Genomic DNA, 25,316 nt, shown 5'->3' with positions numbered 1-25,316 from the left:
TTTTCACAAACACGGTGCATATGTAGCACGTTACTGGCAACCACAAGCGTGCACAAGCCACCAATACTGGTGACTGCCGACGTGTGGTGTTCAGTGCCTTTTAACACATCATGTTGTCTGTTGCCTCCTGGCAGGTGTTTTATCAACGTTGTCAGTTTTCTTCCATTTCAGCATGGATTTGAACTTTATGAACAACCTGGTGGTTTCCAGCCCATCACACAGACAGTGTGTGCATGGCGAGTTAGTGGCGTTTTAGTGGCGTGTAAGGGGAGACTATGCGAAGAGTGAATTTCAGTGGCTAGTGTTTTGAACCTGAACAAAATGCTAAGGATTCCCGACAACCGTGTGGCAAACAGTAACGTGCTTGTGGCAGATAGTGGCAAGATGGATGGCGAGTGCGACACGCACCTCCAAACACCACACACCCAAATATCTGATCCAGCCAATATCAGACAGATACCAATCCAAATGATCAGATAGGTACACCCCTAACATAATTTAATCTAATAATGAACAAGTATTGATTGATTAATGATACAAGTTTGTTTAAAAAAATTATAATGGCATCACAGTGTCTGCTGGTCTCATTAAAAGCTTGACTGAGTCTTCTCACGGCTTCCAAACAGCACATCAGTGAGTCTGACAGTGCTTCACAAAACAGGAACAAGACGCTGAAACTACACTCATTCAGACAGCCATTATACCCAGCTGCTTTTTTTCAGGACCAAATAATTAGTTTTCAACAGGCAGACTGATCATAATGAAGGCAGGAACTCCGTTATCATTAACGGTATTCAGCATCTGCATAAATTAACTTAAAGGACTTTTGCTTGTGCAGGTTTCATCTGCAGGACTTAATTATAAGCACAAAGTAAAATCAATTTCCTCTGTGGGCGAACCACAAGCTCAACTGAATAGAAGCAGCACAATGATGAATGGTCCAGCTATCTCCTTATCGCCGACGCTACACCTCCCTCGAGAGACCATCACGCAACAGCAAGCCTCTTTACCACCGAAACAGCTTTACGTATAATGTAAAGGTGGATCCTACGTAAATAGACAATCGAAGATAGAAGGTTAGAGAGATTACACACAGGAGATAAGACTGAATATTAAAGAACAGATTAAAGACTAAGGTAACTACTACATCTTAAAACAAAGCAACAACAACAACAAAAAAAAATTCATACGTAGAAGAAACTGGACATAAAATCCAGTTTCATTACAAATATATATCTACTGTATATACAGGGTGAGCACAAAAACACACCTTGATTTCAAACAGCTATAATATCAAAATTTAGTAGAATATCCATGAACCCATTTTCTATACATGCTTACTCCAGTTAAGGGTTACAGGGGGGCTGGAGCCTATCCCAGCCATCATAGGGCATGAAGCGGGGTCCACCCTGGAGAGGACGCCAGTCTGTGAATTCCCCTAACCTGCATGTTTTTGGCTGTGTGAGGAAGCCGGAGCACCCAGACATAATGCACACAAACACGGAAAGGACATGCAAACTCCACACAGAAGACCACATGTGGAAATCGATCCCATGACCTTCTTGTTGTGAGGCAACAGTGCTAACCACTAATCCACCGTGCCACCCATCTTACTGCAATATGTTTGTAAATACGGTGACCGCCGGTACATTAACACAAAAAACATGTATACGGTACAACTTGTTAGACACTTGTTGGAAGGTTAGTGGATACTGGATTGATGATGGATTAGAAGCAGGTGTGGCCTTCACGAACAGAGGCCAACCATTAATCCAGAGAAATGTCCTAAATCAGAGAAATAAACACTTTCTGATTGTTTCCCAACACCCTCCAGGCTGCTGCGGTCAACAACCACAGTTGGAAAGGAGGAAACACCGAGCAGACGAAAGAAAAGTTTCCCGCGAACAAAGACGCTTTCGTCAATAAAACAGCTCAAAATTAATTTATCAAGGTGTAAAAAATAAAAAAATAAATAAAACAATTACATAAAAGTATAAAAAAAAAAGCACACATTGTACAAATACAACAATAAATAAGCCAGCTCGATACTTGCAAACGTTTATTTTATGGTTTGTTTATTTCTTTATATTTTTTGTGGTAAACCAAGCAGAATCTCTTTTTTCATACGATGTTTTTTGTAGTCTCTTCTGCATGAGACGTTGAAGGAAATGGCTTGGTATTTTTAAAAAGGCAAAGTGTTCAAACTTCTTTTTATCCAAAAAACAAACAAACAAAACAACAACAACAACAAAAAAAACACTTATGGCCATACCGCCACAAACCCCTATGGAATATGAAATAGTCAAAGCAGACACTTCTTCATCCTCTCTCCATCTCTCTCAACATAGGCATGGCTTTAAAGTTAGGTGCAGCTTTTACAGGAGTACTTATGTATTTGATTACGTAATACTTCAATATATTTCTGCATTTCAGATGTTTTATTTAGTTAAAAATACTAAACTGTTGAAAAAACCATGACTAAGTCTGCACCCTCGTGCTCATTTGCATACTGCGCTGTGATTGGCCTGTTTAATTTGTGATGCAGAAAATCAAGCTTGTCAGTACTTTAAAGAAAAAGATTTCAGACAAGTACAAATACCTTTTAAAAAAGCACTAACGTAAGGGCAGGGCCACATTAAATACTGAAAATAAAACTTCCCTTCAAATGTAATTATAAGAATAACATCTGAGTGGATTGAATCTTTAATAACTTACTGGATGATCACACAATTAGCCAAAAAATGAAATGACAATGATCATCAATTGTGCCTGTGAAAGGAGATATTCCTGGTATAATATAACCCCAATTCCAATGATGTTGTGTAAAATGTAAATAAAAACAGAATACAATGATTTGCAAAATCCTCTTCAACCTATATTCAGCTGAATACACCACAAAGACAAGATATTTAATGTTCAAACTGATAAACTTTATTGTTTTTGTGCAAATATTTGCTCATTTTGAAATGGATGCCTGCAACACATTTAAAAAAAGTTGGAACGGGGGAACAAAAGACTGGCAAAGTTGATGAATGCTCAAGAACACCTAATTGGAAACAGGTGATTCTCATGATTGGGTATAAAAGTAGCATCTCCAAAAGGCTCAGCCAATCACAAGCTGGGGAGAGTATCACCACTTTGTGAACAATTGCATGAAAAAATAGTCAATAGTCATAGAACAATGTTTCTCAATGTTCAATTGTAAGGAATTTAGGGATTCCATCATCTACAGTCCATAATATAATCAGAAGATTCAGAGAATCTGGAGAACTTTCTACACGTAAGCAGCAAGGCTGAATGAATGCCCGTGACCTTCGATCTGTCAGGCGGCAGTGCATTAAAAACCGACTTCATTGTTTAAAGGATCTTACCGCATGGGCACAGGAACACTTCAGAAAACCATTGTCAGTTAACACAGTTTGTCGCTATATCTACAAGTACAAGTTAAAACTACCTTGCAAAGTGAAAGCCATACATCAACAACATCCAGAAACACCACCGCCTTCTCTGGGCCCGAGCTCATTTGAAATGGACAGACGCAAAGTGGAAAAGTGTGCTGTGGTCTGATGAGTCCACATTTCAAAATGTTTTTGGACATCATGGATGTTGTGTCCTCTGGACAAAGGAGGAAAAGGACCATCCAGATTGTTACCAGCGCAAAGTTCAAAAGCCAGCATCTGTGATGGTATGGGGGTATGTTAGTGCCCATGGCATGGACAACTTACACATCTGTGATGGCACCATCAATGCTGAAAGTAAGGTACATCCAGGTTTTGTCGCAACACATGCTGCCATCCAAGCAACGTCTTTTTCAGGGACGTCCCTGCTTATTTCAGCAAGACGATGCCAAGCCACACTCTGCACGTGTTACAACAGCTTGGCTTCGTAGTAAAAGAGTGCGGGTACTAGACTGGCCTGCCTGCAGTCCAGACCTGTCGCACACTGAAAATGTGTGGCGCATTATGAAGCGCAAAATACGACAACGGAGACCCCGGACTGTTGAGCAACTGAAGTCGCACATCAAGCAAGAATGGGAAAGAATTCCACCTACAAAGCTTCAACAATTAGTGTCCTCAGTTCCCAAACGCTTATTGAGTGTTGTTAGAAGGAAAGGTGATGTAACACAGTAGTAAACATACCACTGTCCCAGCTTTTTTGAAGCGTGTTGCAGGCATCCAACTCACAATGAGCAAATATTTGCACAAAAACAATAAAGCTTATCAGTTTGAACATTAAATATCTTGTCTTTGTGGTGTATTCAATTGAATATAGGTTGAAGAGGATTTGCAAGTCATTGTATTCTGTTTTTATTTACATTTTAAACAATGTCCCAACATCACTGGAATTGGGGTTGTAAAGAAATATAAAGCTATAAAGATTTTCATTTATGACAGCACATGAAAGGGAAAAAAGTCTGGTGAGAGTTTGGGGAAAGTAATCAAATTTCTGCCAACTGTATGTCATCACCTGGTTTTAATATCTGAATGAAGCACAGTGGTATTTTTAGGCTGCCCACAGACACCGGGGCAGCCCACTCAGTGTTTCCGGAACACTCCATTGTCTCATGTTTCTTCCCATGGGCCTGCCAGCACATCATTAGTGACATAACTCTACAGCACTGATCACAACCTAATGCAGAAAACGGCTCCTTTCCTGTTGCACGTCCTACTGCAACCAATACATTTACTCAGATTTCTGCTTTAAAATACTGTATAATAAAGCATTTAAAAAAAAAGTACAGCACAGGCCTGGATATATATCACAGGCTTTCTTTTCCCTCCTGGGAACTACATCTTGAAAATACAGGGTGTTCTTAAAATCAGGACCATCTTATATTCAGGCAATTAAAAGCAGGGATTTTAAAAATAACATACCAGGCGTCATGCTTTGTAGAAAATAAAACTGTCAAGTTTATTCAAAAGACTGAATAAATTTGGAAAGTAATCTGAATGTCCTCCTGACATCCCTTTTCCTCAGGTCTGCCAGGTGTCTCCCTCAGTCAAAATACAAGCAGGTCATATGAATTGTTGATTCTTATTGATAGCATGCAGTTGTGAATGCAATTGTGCACAATCTTCTGACAGAATGAATGGCCATGTGATGGACCATAGTGGACCCTGCTTGTGTTTGAATTCTGGGTAACGGGCCAGTGCTTATGTCAGGATACAGCTGTATGAACCAGATGAGAATCTCTGACTTCTCCTGGATGAGATGCCATATATATATTCTATATATGTGTTAGAGGACAAGTTGGGACATGTCTATCTCGGCTTTCAGTGCTTACCAGTCGAGTGAGTATAAAAGAACTTGTGGAGAGCTGCACATGTCCCAACTTGTCCTCTAACACTCCGAAACGGAGGTGTTCCTTTGTCTCGCTTCATCAGCGAATCGGTCGTGACGCGCGAAGCCTCCGCGCGGCTTTCCATGACAAAATCTCTTGTTAAAAGTGAAATCTGCCGGAAAATGGCTGATGTCCAGGTCTTGTGATAACCAGAGAAAGAGCACACGACGGTCTCGTATCCACAGAGCCATCAGCTTAGAAATGATCCAGTGGTTTGTGCCGCATCGTCGCATCGTCGCAGCTCGCAGCGCGGCGCACCGACCGTCCTTTAAAGGGGTCCTTAAACCTGTAGTTAAAGTCCTTATTCTCTGTGAAGCCCGTAAAATTTTCACTGAAAGCCAGATAAATTTTTCGAATGGTTTCCAGGTGCCAGTCTCTAACAGCTTCTGAAAAAATTCTGATGGAAAAAAAGTCCTTTTCATTCCGCCATTTCCAGACAATGAAAATCCGACGAGGGGGCGGGACCACTCCTTCCACAAGGCGTGCTCACAGGCGAATGACGTCACCGACAGGCGTGGAAAAACTCACGCATGCGCACAAGGGTTCAAGCATGTCTGACGTAAAAACATATGAATGAAATCCATATAGTTTTTGAAAAAAATAAAAAGGTACGATACTTTACGGACAGACCTCGTATGTCAAGTGCCACTTGACCAGTTTCATTGATATTTAGCATAAGTGTGTACTCGATTGATCCCTGACACTGTGTATTACTTGGGGGAGGGGGGTCTTCTGATGACTCTTGTTTTTTGTAGTTTGGTGGGGGACTGTGAACTGTACTCCAGAGTGACTTACATATGTTTTGTTTTCTCTTCAAGGCATATTTTATGACAAGCATGACTTATACTCCAGAAGATCCAGTTGTCTGGATTTTTGTCCAACCAACACCTGATGTAAAAAAAAAAAAAAGATTGTCCCCATTTAATGGCCACTAAAACAACTGCCCAGATATTCCATGATCCATGAATCAGTGATGTAAAATGTCAGTCTGACCTCCCAGATTAGGTCCACACTTTGAAAAGGAATCAGAATACTGTATGTTACAGTTTGTTTTCTTTTATCTGAAGGAGACTGTCTGAAGTGAGGATACCAACAAGAAGGAGGTGAGATGTAGTCGAGTGTCTTTTTAGTGACCACGTGATCCCGTCGTTGGTGTATGGTCTTGAGGCTGGTTCAGGAATGCATTCACGGCTGGAAAAGGTTTGCAGAGCACAGGGAGGTTTTTCCCTGTCAGTAGAACTACTGACAAATGAGCCAGGTTAGCCCCAGAACCTCAGTCTTCCCCTGCAGCTGGTGGCAGAGTTGAGCCTGAAGATCACAACCTGGCATGCGTGCAGTGGATTAATGAATGGCTGTGGACTGGGAACATCTAGTTGGACTGCAGTGCAAACGTGCTAATTGAGCCACGTGTGTTTTCCATCCATCCACTCCGAGTCGCTGTCACTCAGCATGGTTACGACATTAAATTCCCATCAGTCTTTGAGCTTCTCCGTTTTGTGCTCTTGAACCAAAGTACTTGAAGAATGCGAGTGTCTGGCCTGCCTCTGAGGAGGAGACACGCTGAGAGGTGAAACTCCTGCACAGCGGCACAGGAAACCCAGGCTGTAAACGCAGCACGGTTTTGACTAACTGGTACTGGTTTGAGTCTAAGTTTGGCTGCCCAAAATAGTCTGGTGTGGTTTCAAGGCAATATATAACATATCTGGCTCGCGCGGCCCCACTGACGTGTGTGATGGAGGAGAGCGGGGGGGGGGCAAACAGCGCACTTGTCGAAAGGGGCTTGGAGACATAACTGAAGCATAATGCTGCTTTGTGAGCATCTTGCGGCAGGATGAAGATATCAGTTGATAAATGGGCCAGAAAAAATAAACCGGGCTACCGAAGTGAAGAATTGGAGATTTGGGCTACTGGACGTAAAGGCGAAGCGAGTGTCTGTCTCTGGAGAGACGATGGAGAAACCCAAATCTCCAAGCGCTGACATCCACGGCATTTCTATTACATCCCCGCTGATTATCCTGATGTTCTTCCAACATCCTGAGGCCACGTTATTTATTTATTCCTCATAGATTCATCATAAGCGGTGCTGTTTCTGCTCTCCTGTCACACAGCTGGTTCGTTTTTTTTTTTTTTTTTTTTTTGATGAATGCTCGAATCCGCGCTGCACCTCGCTAAACTCCCAGTGAGCTTTGGGGTATTGAGTGGTGGCAGTTGTTCAGCGAGTTTCTGCCAAAGTAAAGTGTTATCCTTAAGAGCCTCAGATGGCTGTGGAAACCATTTATTATTCTTGATTCAAGTGGCTCTTTTTTCTCTCTATTCCATTCATTTTGTGCAACATTTATTTTAATTTGGAGATTTAAAAAAAAAAGTCTCTATTGCTTTGTGCTTTTTCACCTCCATCCGGCGCCGCTGCGCACACACGCCTGATGTAATTCTCTGCGGCTAATTAAGTGTGCTAATTATGACTGTCATGATGACGGATTACAACTTGGTGCGCTCGGCTTGTTACTGCGTGTCGCGTCCCATCTATCAGGCTGTTAATTACAACACCTTTCTTCTGTGGATGGCAACCGTCTCAACTCTGAGGGGAGCTGCTGCATCGCCTTCAGAGTGTCGCCGCCGCCGTTACAGACTGAACGCAGGTGGAATGTCACCGTTTCAGAAACCTTAAATCAAGAAAGAATGGGTTTGCAGGTCTTGGAGCTCTTAAACTCAGTTGGTGGTCTCCCCATCCTCCCACACCCACAGCTGGTGGCTGATGGCACAGCATCAGGTCGGGTCACACAGACTCCTCTCTGAAATGGTTTATTTTTAACCTTCTGCTTCCTTTTTTGGTGGATATACGCTATTTAAGAAAGGAAAAACCTTATGGTATATGTTTTTGAAACAGCAGTCAGGTCTGTAAGTATTTGGATTTTTTTAATTTCACTTTTACCCAAAGCCTTTAAATGTGGCCATCAGGAATTGCGAAGGCTTTGCGTCCGTCTGTGTGTCCATCTGTGTTCAGTATAAGTCCAGTCCTATTACTGCCAGAGTCTTCAAATTCACAGGGAACATTCTTAGGACACAGACCTTGGACAAGTTCAAAGATGACAAACCTTGATGTATTCTGTTTTTATGCCATGATCTCACGACGTTAGCGCGGTGATGTCACTTCCTGGTGTCGCTAGCTTTGCTTTGTTTTTGGCTAAATGTAACCTGTCTCATATATTATGTAAAACCTAGTTAGAAATAAACACTTCTAAAACTAAAAATGCTGTTTTTGTAACCTGATAACACCTCTGGAGTGATTTACAAGACATTTTGTGGACGTCAGCATGCATGCTAACATCCGCTAACTCAAAGCTAACTTCCACTCTTGTCTAAAGCTCATATACACATATACGCACACCCTCCTGCAGACGCCATTAAAACATAAATATTGTTTATGATTGATTTGTACAAATTGTATGGAAGACAATAGGATCTTCATAATTAATTAAACAACTGTAAGTTATAAATAAGACAGTGCTGATGTGGCCGAGGGTATTTAAACATTACATTATATTTTATTTTGCTTTTGTACACTACCTCACTAGAGTTGAACTGAATCCCTCTACATGTGATTGTAATGTACATTTTCATCTTTAAGGGGTTCAAGAAAAATATGGTGATCACTATTTAGAAGTTATAGCCATTTTTACAATCTCTAGTCTTTCACAATAAGTCCTACACAAACCCCAGATTTGTGGTCCATGACCATTTTATATTCTGTATTGCCTTTATGTACATGTATTTGCCAAATAAATCAAATTGCATCAAAGTTGTGCAGTAAGAAAATTGGTGAAGGAAGCCACCAAGATACCTGTGCAACATCTGCAGGCTTCTGTGTCTGATTTTTAGAATTACTACATAGAGAAACTGTTGTGGCCCCAGTTCCACAGCTTCATGGAGGAGTGAAACCGAGACAGGATCCTGGCTCAAAACTATACAGATGTCATTGTGATCTACTTGCACTGTATAAACAATGTGTGTTTAAATAATTACTTTGGTGTGAGCCATGAACTGCTGATTAGTTCTCAAAAAGGCTTTTTCAATGTTAAAATGAAATATCTGCTAAATCCGCAATTCGGATCAGATGCGGATCAAACTTGAGAGTACCAGTTTACACCTCATTGTCACAAATGAGTGATTGAAGCACTTTTGATTGAGATATAATACAAAATGTACATCAAATGGGCTTTTCAATATTAAATTCAAGTGTCCACAAAATCCACAATACAGATCAGATCCAGATCCAACTTTGTCAGTGATAGTGAGTGCCAGTCTGCACCTCACTTTCAAACATGAGAGTGATTGGGGCACGTATGATTAAAATATAATGTAAAATATACATTAAATGGGGTTTTCAGTATTAAATTTAATTGGCTACACAGTCTGTAATGTGGATCAAATCTGGATCAAACTTTGTCACTCGATAAAGGATACCATCCTACATAATGCTGTCAAACATGAAAGAAATTTGGTCTCTTTTGAGAGAGTTCTGAATTTTTGAAAATTCATTCAGTGTTAAAGGATAGGGATTTTTCTAATATTCCAAGATTTTTCCTGACTCTGACCTTTGACCTATGACCTTGAAAATTGAATCAATTCTTCCCTATCAGGATATGAATCCTCTGTAAAAAAATAAATAAATAAATAAATTAAAAAAAATAATGTTTTAGGAAATTGTGGGTTACATGCTGTTCACAAACACATAACAGAAACAGAAGTTGGGACGGAGGTAATCAGTCTTAAGTATCATAACAAACATGTCATGTTGAATGAAAAGCTATATTTTAGGTATCACAGCTCCTTGAATACAGTTTGTGCACTTATACAGCTGTAAATTTGGGATCTGCAAACGTAAATTAGTCTGTTTAGCAAGTTTCAAATGTATCTTATCAATGGAAAATTTTGTATGGGATTCTGAATGTGATATTTCATCTCGCAGGCACAAAAATTTGAAAAACTGACAAAAATTTAAACTTCCACAAAAACTGGAAATTGTCCGATTGAGCAATATTTTTTTATTTTTTAGATACCAGGACATAATTTTTTGGAATATTCCGAGACGGGGTGGTGGAAAGTTGACAGAAAGTTTGGTGATTTGACACAGAATGACCCTGTATATAGTCTGTCCAGGTACTTATGGTCTCTGAAAATAGAGAGACTATGTGAACAAAAAGAAGTCTTTGTTCTTAAGTGAGTCATGCAATATTTTTGTTGAACCCCTTCAATTAAATCTGGAAGACTACAGTGGAACCACGTCTCATCTCATTTCAACTGTCCAAGTACTTATGGACCTGACTTTACCTCTATGTTTTGGATCATTTCTTCGTTGCAAACTCTTTCATACACGACTTTCAGTCCTCACCTCTTTCACACATGTATACCTGAACAAATGACGACCTGGTGCTGGAATCTTCTCCGATGATCCCTTTGCCACTCACATTAAAATACACACAAATAGCCACAACATATAATATTTGACGCTAAATTAAACTTCCAGTTTAATGGAGTTATGTGATTCTATCTCCAAGTCTTACTGGGTTCATACTTTATCAAAACAAAGACTGCAGATACATGTTAAAACCACATGGCCGTCAAATGAAAATATTTGTATAATTTCATCATAATTTCATCATTTCAAACAAGTAAATGTGAGCAATTACAAATAAACACCTTGAACCAGGAAGCACGATGGTCTGTAAAAAGGCTGCGTTAGATCGTTACCGCTTTCTGAGCTAATCTACAAATTGCTCTTAAGACCAGTAATAACCTGAAGTCATGAACCACTAAGCAGCTTTAATCATGAACAAATAAAACAGCCTAAAATTAGAAATATGCACTCACTGCAGTGCTAACAGCTGCTGCTAAGGAGGAGAAGTGAATTTCTTGCACGTGGAGCCATTTTCATCTCCGTCTGTCAGCCCCAATTCAAGTATGTGCCGACTTGATGCCTATTTGCAGCATGCATGCATGCATTGAAGAAGTTTGCGTCAAAGTACATAATAAAATGTGTTGTCGCTGTCCATGCAGGAGATGACTGGATGTCTTTGGCTCTTTGATGGATCCGTGGTTACCATTGGAATGACTTTGTGTCATCCAAACGGTAACTCAAGGAGACTCGGACGAGGAGTATATTACTTTAGTCATTGTGAGGAAACTTCATCAACAGCGTTTTGGACGTGGTGTGTTTCTCGGTGCATGGTCCAGCACACTGTTGCTTGAGTGGACTCCAGTGGCTGGAGCAGCTCAAGGGGATGCCGGTGTTTCATCTGGCTGCAGCAAACAGATGTTTACTTTGGAGAGGTGGGGATGAACCGGTTGTCTCTCGAGGTGGTTGCCACCCAGTGGTGTGGTGGTCGTAGTGACCCATGGCGCCAATGCCTGCTCCCTGACCTGACCTGACCTTCCCGCCCTGGACACCAGCATGGTCTCCCAAAATTTCCTGTATATTTGTATTGTCAACTGTGTTTGTAGCATGGTTCAAGCAGAGGGTCGCCCCTTTGAGTCTGGTCTGCTTGAGGTTTCTTCGTCAAATCATCAGAGTGAGTTTTTCCTTGCCACTATCGCCTGTGTGCTTGCTCTAGGGGTTGGTAAGGTTAGACCTTACCTGTGTGAAGTGCCTTGAGGCAGCTTTGTTGTGATTTGGAGCTATATAAATGAAATAAATTGAATTGAATTACCCAGACAGTTTGATCATTAGCCTTGCCTGATACACAGTATCCTTCAGTCTACCACGTCTATCAAGAAAATTCTATTTTACTTTAAGTGGACAATGTCGGTAGTGACGCAGCAGTTGTGGTTAATACAAAGAGTACCAGTACTTAGGGTACCAGTCAACTCTGTAAGCAAATCAGAAAGCTGCCACAGGTTCTCAGTTGGTCAGATGAGGAGAGCATAATGAGCCTGATATGTCTCCAGTGAGTCCATCAAAATAAAGCCTCTGTTCATTACCCTGTGTGTCACTGAAGTGGTGATAGCAGGGTATTGCTTTCATGGAATTGGACAAGATGACTCAAAAACATTTGGACGGATTTCCTCCAAACTTGGTAGGAATATTATATGGCTACATATGTAGAGTATGGAGTTGTTTGGTCAAGGTAAAGGAAAACATGGTCTGAAAAGCACCTTTTTTGTGTGCATATCTCAACAACCAACAAGCTTAAATGGATGATCCAAAGAAAATATTGATCAGCAATCTAATGTGATTGATTGGTATGAATGTCTTCCTAATGAATTCACACAGAAGTCCCACACTCAAAAAATGGCTCTTTGGATGAACTCAATTCAGTTACGTGCAGGATTTCCATCTAATAAATATATGGAGCCCCAACTCAAATAAAACACACCCATGCAAGATCATGTAATTTAATTGAGTTGGGACACCATATATTTGATAGATTGAATCCAATCCAATTAGTCATTTGAGTGTATCACTCAAACAAATGACTCACTGGATGAACTCAATTCAATTCAAGTTCAACTCCAATTTTCCAGTAGGTACATCTGAACTAAAACCTAGATTTGATGTTTTGGTGAAAGAAAATCATCCACTGTCCTACTTCATTATGAAGCTGTATAATTAGGGATACAAAATGCAAAACATGCACTACGCACAATTTCTCCAATCACAGCCAGAGAAGCCTGTAATTTGTTCTGGCTGTCTTGGTGGCTTTCCTCACTGTTTTCCTTCTTGCACAGTCCCTCAGTTTTTGAGAACTATTTACTTCACACAGATTTACCATAGAGTGCCGTCACTTGGAAATGTTCATGTATCCATCCCCTGACTTGTTTTGAATTTGAGTTTAAGGACAATAGTTTAAGATTTTTTTTTTTTTAGCTTTTGTATTTAAAATGACATAAACAAATTAAAATGCGTGAAATACCAAGTGGCCAAATACTTTTGAACTGAACTGTATGTATATTTACTTGTACATTTATATTGTGGAGTGTGCATCAGCTAGTGGTGCCTTTCATTTTCCTGTTTGTCTGAAGTTTTTCTGAAAGCAGTATTCATTACAACTTGGCACTATAGCGCCACCAATAGTTTTGGAGTTGAAGTATGTCCTTGTTGTGAAGAAAGTGCTTTTCTTTTCATAAATCCTGTCGAATCTGCACCTCTGTGAAATAATGACTAGTATGTATCCAGAGACGATCGCTCTGATAACTTTTACTGCTTTTCACTTTACGTGCGCGTTCTCTTTTATCGGTGTCGTGGTCAGTAAGGTGAACATTTCCTGACTGGCGTACACGTGTGGATAAGTACTGTGGATGTGACAAACAAACTCTACTTTTGCCAACATACCGTTTTCCCACTGTAGGTTGGTGGTTAAGGGTGGGACACTTTTGCTTAATCCCTAACTCCACATCTGGAAGAGCTGTGGATGTGGTGGAAAAGTTGCTTAGTGTTTTGACCTCACCCTGTGTTTTTGTGTTTGTGAGCGCCACATGACCACACGCCAAGAAAAACTGAGCAAATTCAAGCTTCATTCCTTTGCAATGTGCATAGTTTCTGCTTAGTTTTCAGATTTGCTAAAAAAAAAAAGTCAGGACGGTCGCATATATCAAAGTGGTCAGTCTACGCAAGTGATAATGTTTTGAATCCTCTTTTCTTCTTATTTCAGCCGCGCAATCAAGACTAATCCAGACCTGCTTCCAGAGACGCCCTGGGTAAATATCTTCTACGATGACTTCTGGGGCACCTTGCTCACGCACAGTGGCAGCCATAAGTCCTACCGGCCCCTCTGCACTCTCTCCTTCCGCCTGAACCGTGCCATGGGTGGCCTGGAGCCCTGGGGCTACCACCTGGTTAACGTGATCTTCCACGGAGCCGTGACGGGTCTGTTTACCTCCCTGGCTCGCCTGCTGCTTGGAGGAGGCCTGTGGACGGTGCTGGCGGGTCTACTCTTTGCTTCTCACCCTATTCACACGGAGGCTGTGGCTGGAGTCGTGGGCCGCGCTGATGAAGGAGCAGCTCTGTTCTTCCTGCTTTCCCTGCTGTGCTACATACGTCATTGCAAGCTGCGTGGCCACAGCGGGAGCTGGCGGCCCATAGCTTGGTTCCTGGGCAGTTTGGCCTGTGCTGCGTGCAGCATGCTGTGGAAGGAGCTCGGCGTGACCGTTCTGGCAGTATCGGCGCTGTACGACGTCTGTGTTTTCCACAAGCTAAAGTTGCGACAGGCCGTCATGCTCCTCTCCAAGGTAAACAGTTTGTTCGCACTCAGTCACGCCGCTGTTTCACATGTCTCTGATTTCCTGCACCCTCTCCAAAACTCTCAAGAAGCTGGCTAGTATATTATATATGTGCTTTTCAGCGCAGGATCATTTGAAATAGATTTTGCATTAAACATGCAGTGATGTCATTGAGGTCAGATTGTTGATATTTCAGTTATATGCCAGAAAACAAAACAGTGAAGGGATAGTTAATGAATTTAATTGTGCAAATTCGTCATGAATGCATGAGGAGCGATTGAGAAGTTCTGAGCCTGACCCAGAAAAAGTAGTGTGTGGTTCTCCATCTTTTGCATTCTGAGAAATCAACATTTCTCAACATTGCACCCAGTAAGTCAAAATGGTTTTTCAAAATTTAAAAAGATGAAGAATCGCTCCCTACTTTTTCTTGGTCAGGCTCAAAACTTCTCAATCGCCCCTCATACCATATTGTTCCAAATATGAGATTATCCTAATTATAAGACACCCCCAACCCCTCCAGCTCCTTTTCCCCAAGACATATTGGAAAGGCTGAATATCAAAACAGGCCAAAAAAATCTCTTTCAAAATACTGCTAATTAATATCCTTTTTTTGTGCAGCCCCTCATTTCGCTTTCCAACCATGTACTGACACACTGTTGCTTTTAGGACCATAGTAACATTTTTTGACTGTTATCATTTTAAGATCACCTTTTGTGCTTGCCATCTTACAACATTAATATCTCAGACCTCATTTTTTGGCTGCTTGAGCGTTGTTTTATGATTCTGCTGTACTTATACCATTGAGCTTAAAGTGTACATCATATCATCTCTTCAGTTGCTGGTTAACTTTCTCGATGTCCCAGTCATGCTCTTTTGAGGACAGTTACTATGCCTCCCTGTCATGCAACATTGTAAGTTAGTTTGAGTAGTGTCATTTCAGTTATGGGATACACACTGTTTTCGCAGCTTTTTGGCACCACATATTGTTGCGGCTGTATCTGACACATAAAAGTCTAGACTCTGAATATAAGATGACCTCTTTTTTCTGCAGATGTTTTAACAAGGAGGGAAAAAAATCACTTTCTAATAATCAAAACAATGCGATATCACCTTAGTATTTCTTCTATTATTCTTGTTGCTTAAAGCTGACAAATTATACCTTAGGCCGGGTTCACACGGCAGGATAATTAGGCCGATATCGGACCCGATCTTCCCCTTCCGACAATCTTAACGACGTCCCGACAATCGTGATGACGCTAAAGATAATCTTATCAGATATTCTTGCCATGTGTGGTGTGTTAAGAGTGCTCTGATCTGCTCAGAAGGACGTCAGGAGCGCTCCGATCGCAAATCGGGGATATGCAACATGTTGGATTTTTTTGGCCCAATATCGCAGCGTGTGTTGTGTCTTCTAACCACAAATGAGTACGCAGCCTGCTGAATGTGACGTGCAGCCAATCAGAAAGCGAGGTGACGAACGTACGGAGCGGAAAATAAAATCAAAACAGCTGTTCTGACTTACCAGAAAGTCCGGTGATCGCGCTCTCTCCACTCCTTTAAAGAACGCCTTTTCTTTTTCTTTTTGTATCGTTTTTTTACCTCTATTTTAAATAGTCCACAAAGTACCTCCATTTGTTTACTTTGAAGTCATGTTTAATCTCGAGAGATTTTGCGAGATTTCCTGTCTGAACTGTGAATGTTCATGTGTGAAATCTGTTTGTGTGTGTTGTTGTTGTCCTTACCGTGTGGCTGCACACAACACACTGTACGACCAAACCTGTTAGATCCATGATTTTTTATCTTCACGTGTGTGGTCTCTCAGGTTTTGGAAACCTACAGATAATTTTAAAATCCTGTCGTGTGAACCAGGCTTTATTTGTTTTGATTCTGTTTTTTTCTCTCTGTCCGAGGTGTAGCTGTGGATGCACCCCCCTTTCCCTCCCCAGCCAGCCTCTCATCCTGGACACCAGCATGGTCTCCCAAAATTTCCTGTATATTTGTATTGTTAATTGTGTTGTTAGCATGGCCCAAGCACAGGGTCACCCCTTTGAGTCTGGCCTGCTTGAGGTTTCTTCCTGTAAATCAACAGAGGTAGTTTTTCCTTACCACTGTCATCAGTGTGCTTGCTCTAGGGGTTGGTAAGGTTAGACCTTACTTGTGTGACGCGCGTTGAAACAGCTTTGTTGTGATTTGGCGCTATAGAAATTAAATAAATTGATGGGTAATATTAGATGGGAGGGCTGTTCTACTTTACAGTCTTGTTTCTAGACAAATTTGTACACATAGTGTCTCATGTTTGTACTACACACAGTAAGAGGAGGAAAAAAGAACATGAAATTTTTTTCAGATGGCCATGTTAAACTCCCCTGGTGCTTTAAAAGCACTGAGCAATTAAGTAGCCTTTTCCCCGACAGCTGCTGTCAGAAATATTTACAGTTCGCTCTCTAGTCGATATGACATCTATGGCGCTCAACCCATCACAACAAATTCAGCAAGACGTGTGCACAAATGTGACAAAGAATGCTCCAGAGCAGTCAGTATGACAATATTTATCTGCCAGTTCGAAGGCTCAACCCAACACTGGAAGGAATGTTTTGTGGCATAGAGAGAAACGCGAGGAGAGGCTCTTAGTGCTCAGCGTAGTGTAGAAATGAAGAGCGAGGGCCTCTGCTGCACCTTCATGCTGTCTTCTCATGATTTAAGCCTAATCAGGCTCAGACTCTGTGTCCTCTGGACTGTGGCCCATCCATTTCTGCAGGCACACAAACCTTCTAATGGTGTGTCAGGCATGGCCAGACTACAGAGAAAGAGGGGCCAAAGGGCCCAAAGAGAGGATGCTTCATATCTGACAGGTTTTCAACCTTTTGGTTGAAAATCCACACACAGTGCTGATCCAGCTGTCTTCAGTTAAAGACAAATATGGAATCCCCCTTTATGATTCTTTAATGTTTTTCCATTGTGGTTAACTAACTTGGCAGATTCTTAAACAGGCAGCTGTGATGCTTCACAACACCGGGAATAAGTGGTTCCATCTCACGCTTCCAATCATGAAGCAATCTTTAATAATTGCACTTTTCCTAATCAGTTGGGTCACGCTATCTGTCTGTGTCACTGGCCAAAACACTTTGTCTTCATTACCTCAGTCTACACACTGAAAATGGATACGGCCTTAGCTGGGGAGGTAACCCGTGTCAGAGTGGAGTCCATTCAGGGGGAGTTGTGTGCTGTCATCTACTACAGAATCCAGGGATAAACACCGGCACTAACGGGCCTCTGGGCCGGCGTGGGACTTAACGTATTTTCTGGAGTATAAACCACAGTTTTTTTTTACTAGTTCGGTAGGTCCTGTGACTTATACTCTGATGCAACTTATGTATTGAAAAGTCACACATTTGCAATAATAATAATAATAGTAACTGTTTATATCAGACATTTCCAGCAATCAATGCACAAAAGAAACTCTAATAATAAAAGTACACTGAGGCAATGCACAATAGTCCTAAATTAAAGAACTAATTTAAAAAATAAATCAAATGGACTTGTGTTTTCATTGTAGTGTTTCCAACGCTGTGCTGCAGCAGTCGACACACATCGGCCACTTTATTAGGTACACCTGTTCAATTGGTTGTTAACACAAATAGTTAAGTCAATCACATTGCAGCAACTGCATTTAGGCATCTAGACACGGTGAAGACAACTTGCTGGAGTTCAGACCGAGCATTAGAATGGGGAAGAAAGGGGATTTTAGTGAGTTTAAATGTGGCATGGTTGTTGGTGCCAGACAGGTTGGTCTGAGTATTTCAGAAGTTGCTGATCTACTGGAATTTCCATGCACAACCATTACAGAGAATGATAACAAAAAAGAGAAGATATCCAGTGAGTGACAGTTGAGTGGACGAAAATGCCTTGTTGATGTCAGACTAGAATGGGCGGACCGGTTAAATGGGCGACTGCATGATGCCATCATGTCAATATGGACCAACAGCTATGAGGAATGTTTCCAACACTTTGTTGAATCTATGCCACAAAGAATTAAGACAGTTCTGAAGGCAAAAGGGGATCCAACCCAGTGTCACAGACTGAACACTCCCCCCTAAAAATGGGTCCGCCCTGCCTTCACTGCGCATGTCTCATTTGGGACCACAGCAGCTTGTCTGAGATTGAAACTCTGCACCCAAAGCGATCAAAGGGAATAATGTGATTGTTAACCATCAGATGACAAAGTAAAACCTCTTAAATCATTCTAAAGTCAGTTTTAAGCAGAAGCAAGGCGATAATCGGTGAGTCGCTACTGGCACTTTGAAATGACGGAGGTACAGTGAATGCATCATTAGCAGCTCGTGTGGCTGCTGCGCTTTGATTGCTTCCTCAATCTTTTATTATGAAACAATGCTAAATTTATGTGGAAATGATTGTTGTAGAAAAGCTTCAGATATCTGTTGCTGAGATAGATGATGACTAGAGTGCAGTTTGAAGCAGGAACAAGGTGATAATCGGTGAAACGCGGCTGAAATGCAGAAATGACACATGCGCACTGAAGGCACAGCGGACTGATTTTTAGGGGGGACCGTTCAGTCGGCGACACTGGTATTAGTAAGGTGTACCTAATAAAGTGGCTGGTGTGTGTGTGTGTGTATCAGTATCAGTGTCTTACTGGTATCATATCGGCAGAGACTGACTGTTTCATTATCGGTATCATATCGGAAATGGAAAAAGTGGTTTTGTGCCACCCGTAATAATAATAATTATATAAAGAAAAAAAATTGCAATGTTGGTTGTGCAGTCCTATCACAAACCTGCTGTGGAACATCTACCAGGGACAACAAATGGAAATTATTCTCTGGCTATAATCTCGCTTGTTTGTTTCACTCTGTGGTGATGTACATGAACTTACACTGTCCTTTGACACATAAAGTGGCCGGTGAGTGTACATCCATGTGATGTTTTCTGTTGTTCAAACAGTATTTAAAAAACATCCAGTATGTCTTTTTCGGGGTTACCTGCCATACATTCCTGAAATTTGTAGCTTTGGCTTTTTTTTTCTTCTTTTTTTAAAAATATATATTAATGTTGCTTTGATTGACTACCAACATATTAACTGGAGTTCGATTCCAGGTGTGTGCTTCACGCTACCCGTCTGTGTTCTTGACAGTTTGTCTGTATGGTCATACTCCATCCTGTTGGAAATGGGTACCGGCCTTTCCTGGGGATGTAACCAAGGGGCAGTCGTAGACCTTCACCCACACATTCCAGTGTCTGGGGATAAGCACCAGCCTGGTGGGCCTCATGGACTGTATAGGACTTATGTCTTCCAAATCAAATGAATTTAGTTGCATGACTTGTTTAACGAGCATGTGAACATTAGATTTGTCCTTTTACCGTGGTGAGCGTTTAAAGTAACGCTGACGCTGCTCCTTCTGCAAAGATAAATTTATGCATACCAGTGGGTGCATCATCAGTTATTTTGTGCTCCATCATCTTTACAGGCCTTTGAAAACTCCAGGCGACAGGCTGCACGATAGCCTTGAAAACACATTGCAGTGCTTTAGCACTGCAGCAGTTAATGCAGCACGTGTGCCATCGAACAGCTCTGTTTGCTCGGGCCCTACATTGCACTGCATCAAGTTGGGCTCTGACTATGTGCTGAGATCTTATGCCAGATGTGATCTGTGTCATAAGGGGCAGACAGAGCACAGAGGTGGGTGCAAACGTCAACATGTTGGAGAAGCTGCATGGTTGTAGAGGCCACGTTCAAAACTGAGTAGGGGAAAAATAAGTAAGCATCTGTTTGTCGTTGTGTTGTGAGAAGTGTGAAATTCCATGTTTTCCCAAAATGAGGTTGCTGTAATTGATTTGATGTTTTCCACTCCCATTGCAAACATCATAGAAGAAAAGATGTCATCACATCAGTCGGAGAAATTGGCAGAAGACTTTAATGTAATATTTCTGCTTTGTCATGGTGTTTCTTACGTGCATGTGCTGCACACTCATCTGCTGTTCTTTGTCACATGCACGTCGCAAACATATCTGTTTGCACATCATCGGCCTTTTTGTCTGATGATAAGCATGTGTGCTTATTCCTCCATCAGAGTGTAAATTGTGCAGAAAGCTAAAAAAAAATGCTGCAATGAAAATAAAAATGATTCTCACATTAAATTTGGGATTAATACTTATTTGCTGCTGAAATCAAGCTGGAAGGTGGTCTCCTCTTACAAATTTTTGACACCCAATTGTGTACAGTTTTGGTTAAAAAAAAAAAGTAAAAAGATACCAAATTGGGGCCTGAAAACAGGTGTAATCTGAGGTAAAAGTGGCTTTGAAGAACACTTTGAGCAATCGAGAAAGTTTTAAATACATTCATAGCATTTGTGATGGTGGGACACATCGTGATCCACAAAACTGAATAATTCTGTGTAATTTGTGGAGACTGGATGCTGTGTGTATGTTTAGCTTTAGTTTTTATTTTGTGAGTGCATTTTGAAATAAATTGTTTCTGCTTGAATGTGGATTTGCTGCTCAGTTAATTTGATGCCACGCTAAAATTAAAATACAAGGTACATTCTAAAAGTATCCAACATTTGGCTGCGGAAAGTACAACTGCTCACCTGGTGGTCTGAAATCTTAATTCCCTTGAAGTAGTCTCCTTCAGACCAGTGGTGGGCACAATTCCACTAACTGCTAATTAGCAAAGCTAACTTTTTTGTTAGTAGATTAGCTTTTCAGCTAATTTGATTAGCTTTCCAGCTAATTTTGAAAACCATCAGAGGACCACTTAGCTTCCGCTAAGTTTGAGCTTTTAACAGACACATAGACATTATATACGTAGACACCTTGTGATTTGCTCCAATGTAATCCAGTGACGCCGCCATATTGGATGGGTCTCTTCACAATGGGCTGGCACCAAGGTCAAGCAGAGTCAATGTAGAGTGAACAGATCTACTGGTATTTTATGCTGCTTATGGTTGGCGCAGTATTGAAACCAGATTGCATTGGATAACCATTCACAAGTAAGATTGAACAATCATTTTTGTTATTTTATCATTTGTAATATTATGATATAATATAATCCCCTCAGAGGGAACAGTGAAGGTGGTCAGAGCAGCAGAGTGTGTGAGTCGCCAAAACATACAAAGAGAAGAAGGTGTCAGTGTCTCCTTCTTCAACCATTTCATTCGAGCGGAGATTGGTTCAGAGGATGTGTTCTTACTCAGGGAGCACATTACAGAAACCCAATTTGGAATTGAGAACCATCATTTCATGCTTCAGTCATTTGTGGTGTCTGTATTTCACAAAGTAAAGCTGCACCACATCATAAAATATCTTCACTGGAGTTACAGAGTGCCAGCACACGTAAGAAGCTGTGCAAAACAGTTGTTTTTCAAGGGTTTTAGCTCCCCGGCCCCAGTTGCAAGCCTAACAAGTTAGTTTAAGACCCTGGAATAACCTGTAATTATATTGCTTTCTTTTCCTGGCCTTGAAAAAAAATGTTAATCTTTGTAACAAAACCTGGTGAGCGAAGCAGAGGAAATTAAAGTGATGTGTGTGTGTGTGTGTGTGTGTGTGTGTGTGTGTGTGTGTGTGTGTGTGTGTGTGTGTGTGTGTGTGTGTGTGTGTGTGTGTGTGTGTGTGTGTGTGTGTGTGTGTGTGAGAGAGAGAGAGACAGAGAGAGAGAAATAAATTAAAAATGAACAATCCAAACTTGTGTCTTTATAAAATTAATCCATTTATAGATTTATCTATATGCCATACCATATATCTTTTTTATAGAGCATAAGGCATTCTTTCAGCATGAAAATACACATTTTTAATGTATAACAGCATCCTGTATTGTAACTGAATCTCTGCTCTTTCGAACAAACCAAGCTGTGGGAAAATCGAGTAAAAATTCGGAGAGTTACGGATTATTGTAGTTGGGGATACACCTTCTGCAGTACAAAAAAATGCACTGATGCACAATAGGGACCCATCCAAGATGGCGGCCATGCTGATATGTCAGCTCCAGTAGGCAGCAGCAGTCCACGAGGTGTCTACGCATATAATGTCTATGAACAGACACGTGTCCAAGGGCGTTATGGGAAATTCAAAAGTCTCTTTCGATCACCCCCCCCCCCCCCCCCCCCCCGTCAAAATGCATTGAACACTGCCATGTACTGGATGGGAGTGTGAATAGTAGTCCATGTTGTTCGTGAAAATAGAGGTTAATCATGAATTACACTTCGTAAACAGAATTTTCAGTTTTGCAAATGCCTTTTTTTTACAAATGAAAAAAATGACATATTTCAAATACACATTTATTTGTAAAAAAAAACAACACAGAAGTTACTGTAACGTGTGTGCTGGTTTTTACAAATAAATAAACCAACCAGTGAAAGAGACTCATTTTCCCCATAATGCCTTTCAGCACGTGTCTGCTAAAGCTCAAACCTTCAGAATTTAGCTCATTCCTTTAATAGACATGTCATATGTGTGATATTTTCTCTCTGTAAAAGTGACAGTTACCATTTATATTGACAAACTATCCAGAATTAGTTGTTTGAGTAAAACTTAAGTGAAAAGTATATTGCGCTTCATGTCTCCTCCACGCTGTCTGTCTTTTTGCATGTTGAAAGTAAATAACTTCTCCACCCACCCATCCCCCCCACCTTTGGGCCTGCTCCGCTCGCTTCTGCGGAAGGAGGACTGAGCTCACAGCTGGCTCAGTATGTAAGATAGAAACTCTGGCTTATTGTTCGTTTTTGGGTTTGTGATTGCTTTTGATTTTACTCAGAAGCCTCGGTGGTGCTTAAACTCGAAACTGGCTTATCAGTAGCGGACAGTACTAAAAATTAGCGGTTAGCTGTAACGTCTGCTAATTTTTTTTGCAGTTTATCGGTTTTAGCGTTATAAAAGTTAACTTTTCAGTTAGTGGATTAGTGGTTATCAAAGCTAACTTTTTTGGTTAGCTGTGCCCACCACTGCTTAGGACCGCACACAGTCTGTCCCAGCAGTTCTGCCATTGTTGGTAGCATTTCTGGTAGGCCTCTTTTGGAATGGTGTCCAGTTGGGCCATCACATTCCACATGATGTCTTCTCATGAATCAAATAGTCTTTTTTTAGTGTCGTTTTGATTTTTTTTAGAGAACAGCGAAAAATCAGAGGGAGCCATGTTAGAAGAGTAGGGAGCCTGTTGAATCACAGAATTGTTGTTTGGCCGGGAAAGCATGAATCCAGCATGTCCTCTGAGATTTCCAGACGAAATTGCTTCTGCTCCACCATAAACAGTTTCAGCACAAGTTTTGACGACACTCTCGACATGCCCAAATCCTGTCAAAATGGTATGTACTGAAACTACGCTTATACCCAACTTGTCCGCAAGTTCTTGGATGATGACACGACGGTCGTCCATGGCCAAAGTCCCTATTCTATGAATAACTTGGTCATTTCGGCTTGTGGATGGAAGATGCTTTGCTCTCCACTGATGTCTACCCATTTCTGAAGCAGTTGTACCACTCTTTTATTTGCGCTATGTTCATGGCATTGTCGGCGAAAACCTGCTGAATCTTGCACATGGTTTCCACTTGGGTATCACTAAGCTTTTAGCAAAGTTTGATGCAATACCTACGGTGAAGTTGTTCCGTCATGTTATAGCAAGTATGAATCCGGTGGCTCTCTGTACATGTTCACTCTAAGGCTGACTGCTAGCAACTGTTGAGCTCTTCAGAGAGGAAAAATTTACGACAACTCGCACAGTTCATTTGTGTCAGTGGGCTAAAATAATGGATACTTTTTGAATGCACTTCGTACAGTGCAGATTGTTTTCTGTTTTGGAGCAGAGTGATTTAATTGACTGAAGCGATATATATGACACACAGTGCTATTGTGGGTGTGCCCAGAAGCTCCCGTCTCATGCAGCTGAGCTCAGTATTACTTGTAATGTTATCAGAACTAACCTGTTACACTCTAAAACATTGCAGCCTCATTTAGTTATGTCCACTTGCTACCTCTCTTTAACATAAAAGCTCTTACAAGTTTTGGATGTTGTACTCAACTTTTAAACTCAACTTGTAAAGTTGAGGCTGCAATGTTTTAGAGTGTATGTAATGCCATGACACACAACTTTTGATAGCTGTTGTAATAAATTGGGCCTGATTTCCTCATTCTTGAGACCTGGAAGTCAACTGGGGCTGGAAATCTGCAGTGGTAGACTGATGTAAGTCTCAAAGATTGTGTTCCCAAGCAGGAATTCACTCTAGTTTTGGAGATTTTACAACGTGGGGATATTTTGTAAAATTAATGTTGCATAATAAGACCAAGCAAGGCATAAAGGCATGAAAATGAACTGCAGCCATGCAGCTTTTCTTGCGTTTTATTCAAAAGCCTTGGTTTTTGTGTGACTGACAGGCCACGATGGGCCATGCTGTGCTGTATTTTATCATAGTTCTCTCCACTCAGCTGAAGACATTTGACATTTAATGGTGAAATGAGGCTGCTTATCTGATTGTGGCTCCCAGTCAATTACATTAAGGCTGTTCTATCTTCTGCAAATCTCCCATTCAGGCTTTATGGCTTCTGTGCGCAGTTTTGAAGGTTGTAGGCAGGCAGCACTGGGAGCTTCGCAGTAATTCCACGTCGGCTCCAGAGATCATAACTCATTTCATCAGGAGTTTAATTGCGGCCTCTCTGCATGCTAATTACAGAGAACAGAAAAAATGCGTGCACATTATCAAGATTTACTAGTTCTGTGTTGCCTGACTGACTTTTGGATAAAGGGTCATGGAAG

General features: G+C 41.1%; 1 protein-coding gene across 2 annotated transcripts in view; it reads left to right on the top strand.

Moving 5' to 3' along the window:
• Nucleotides 1-25,316, top strand: part of tmtc2b (transmembrane O-mannosyltransferase targeting cadherins 2b) — a 269,291-nt gene that overhangs the window by 105,954 nt on the left and 138,021 nt on the right. For both annotated transcript variants that reach the window (XR_004562321.1, XM_034177070.1), the window contains exon 2: nucleotides 13,990-14,566. Coding sequence is in view for 1 of the 2 variants with exons in the window: in XM_034177070.1 (XP_034032961.1) it covers nucleotides 13,990-14,566 (577 nt within the window). In the remaining variant the exon portion in view is untranslated. The remainder of the gene's footprint in view (nucleotides 1-13,989; nucleotides 14,567-25,316) is intronic.

This window comes from Thalassophryne amazonica, chromosome 8, assembly GCF_902500255.1.
Source record: "Thalassophryne amazonica chromosome 8, fThaAma1.1, whole genome shotgun sequence".
NCBI classification, from domain to species: domain Eukaryota; kingdom Metazoa; phylum Chordata; class Actinopteri; order Batrachoidiformes; family Batrachoididae; genus Thalassophryne; species Thalassophryne amazonica.
This window is presented reverse-complemented; position numbering and strand designations above follow the sequence as displayed.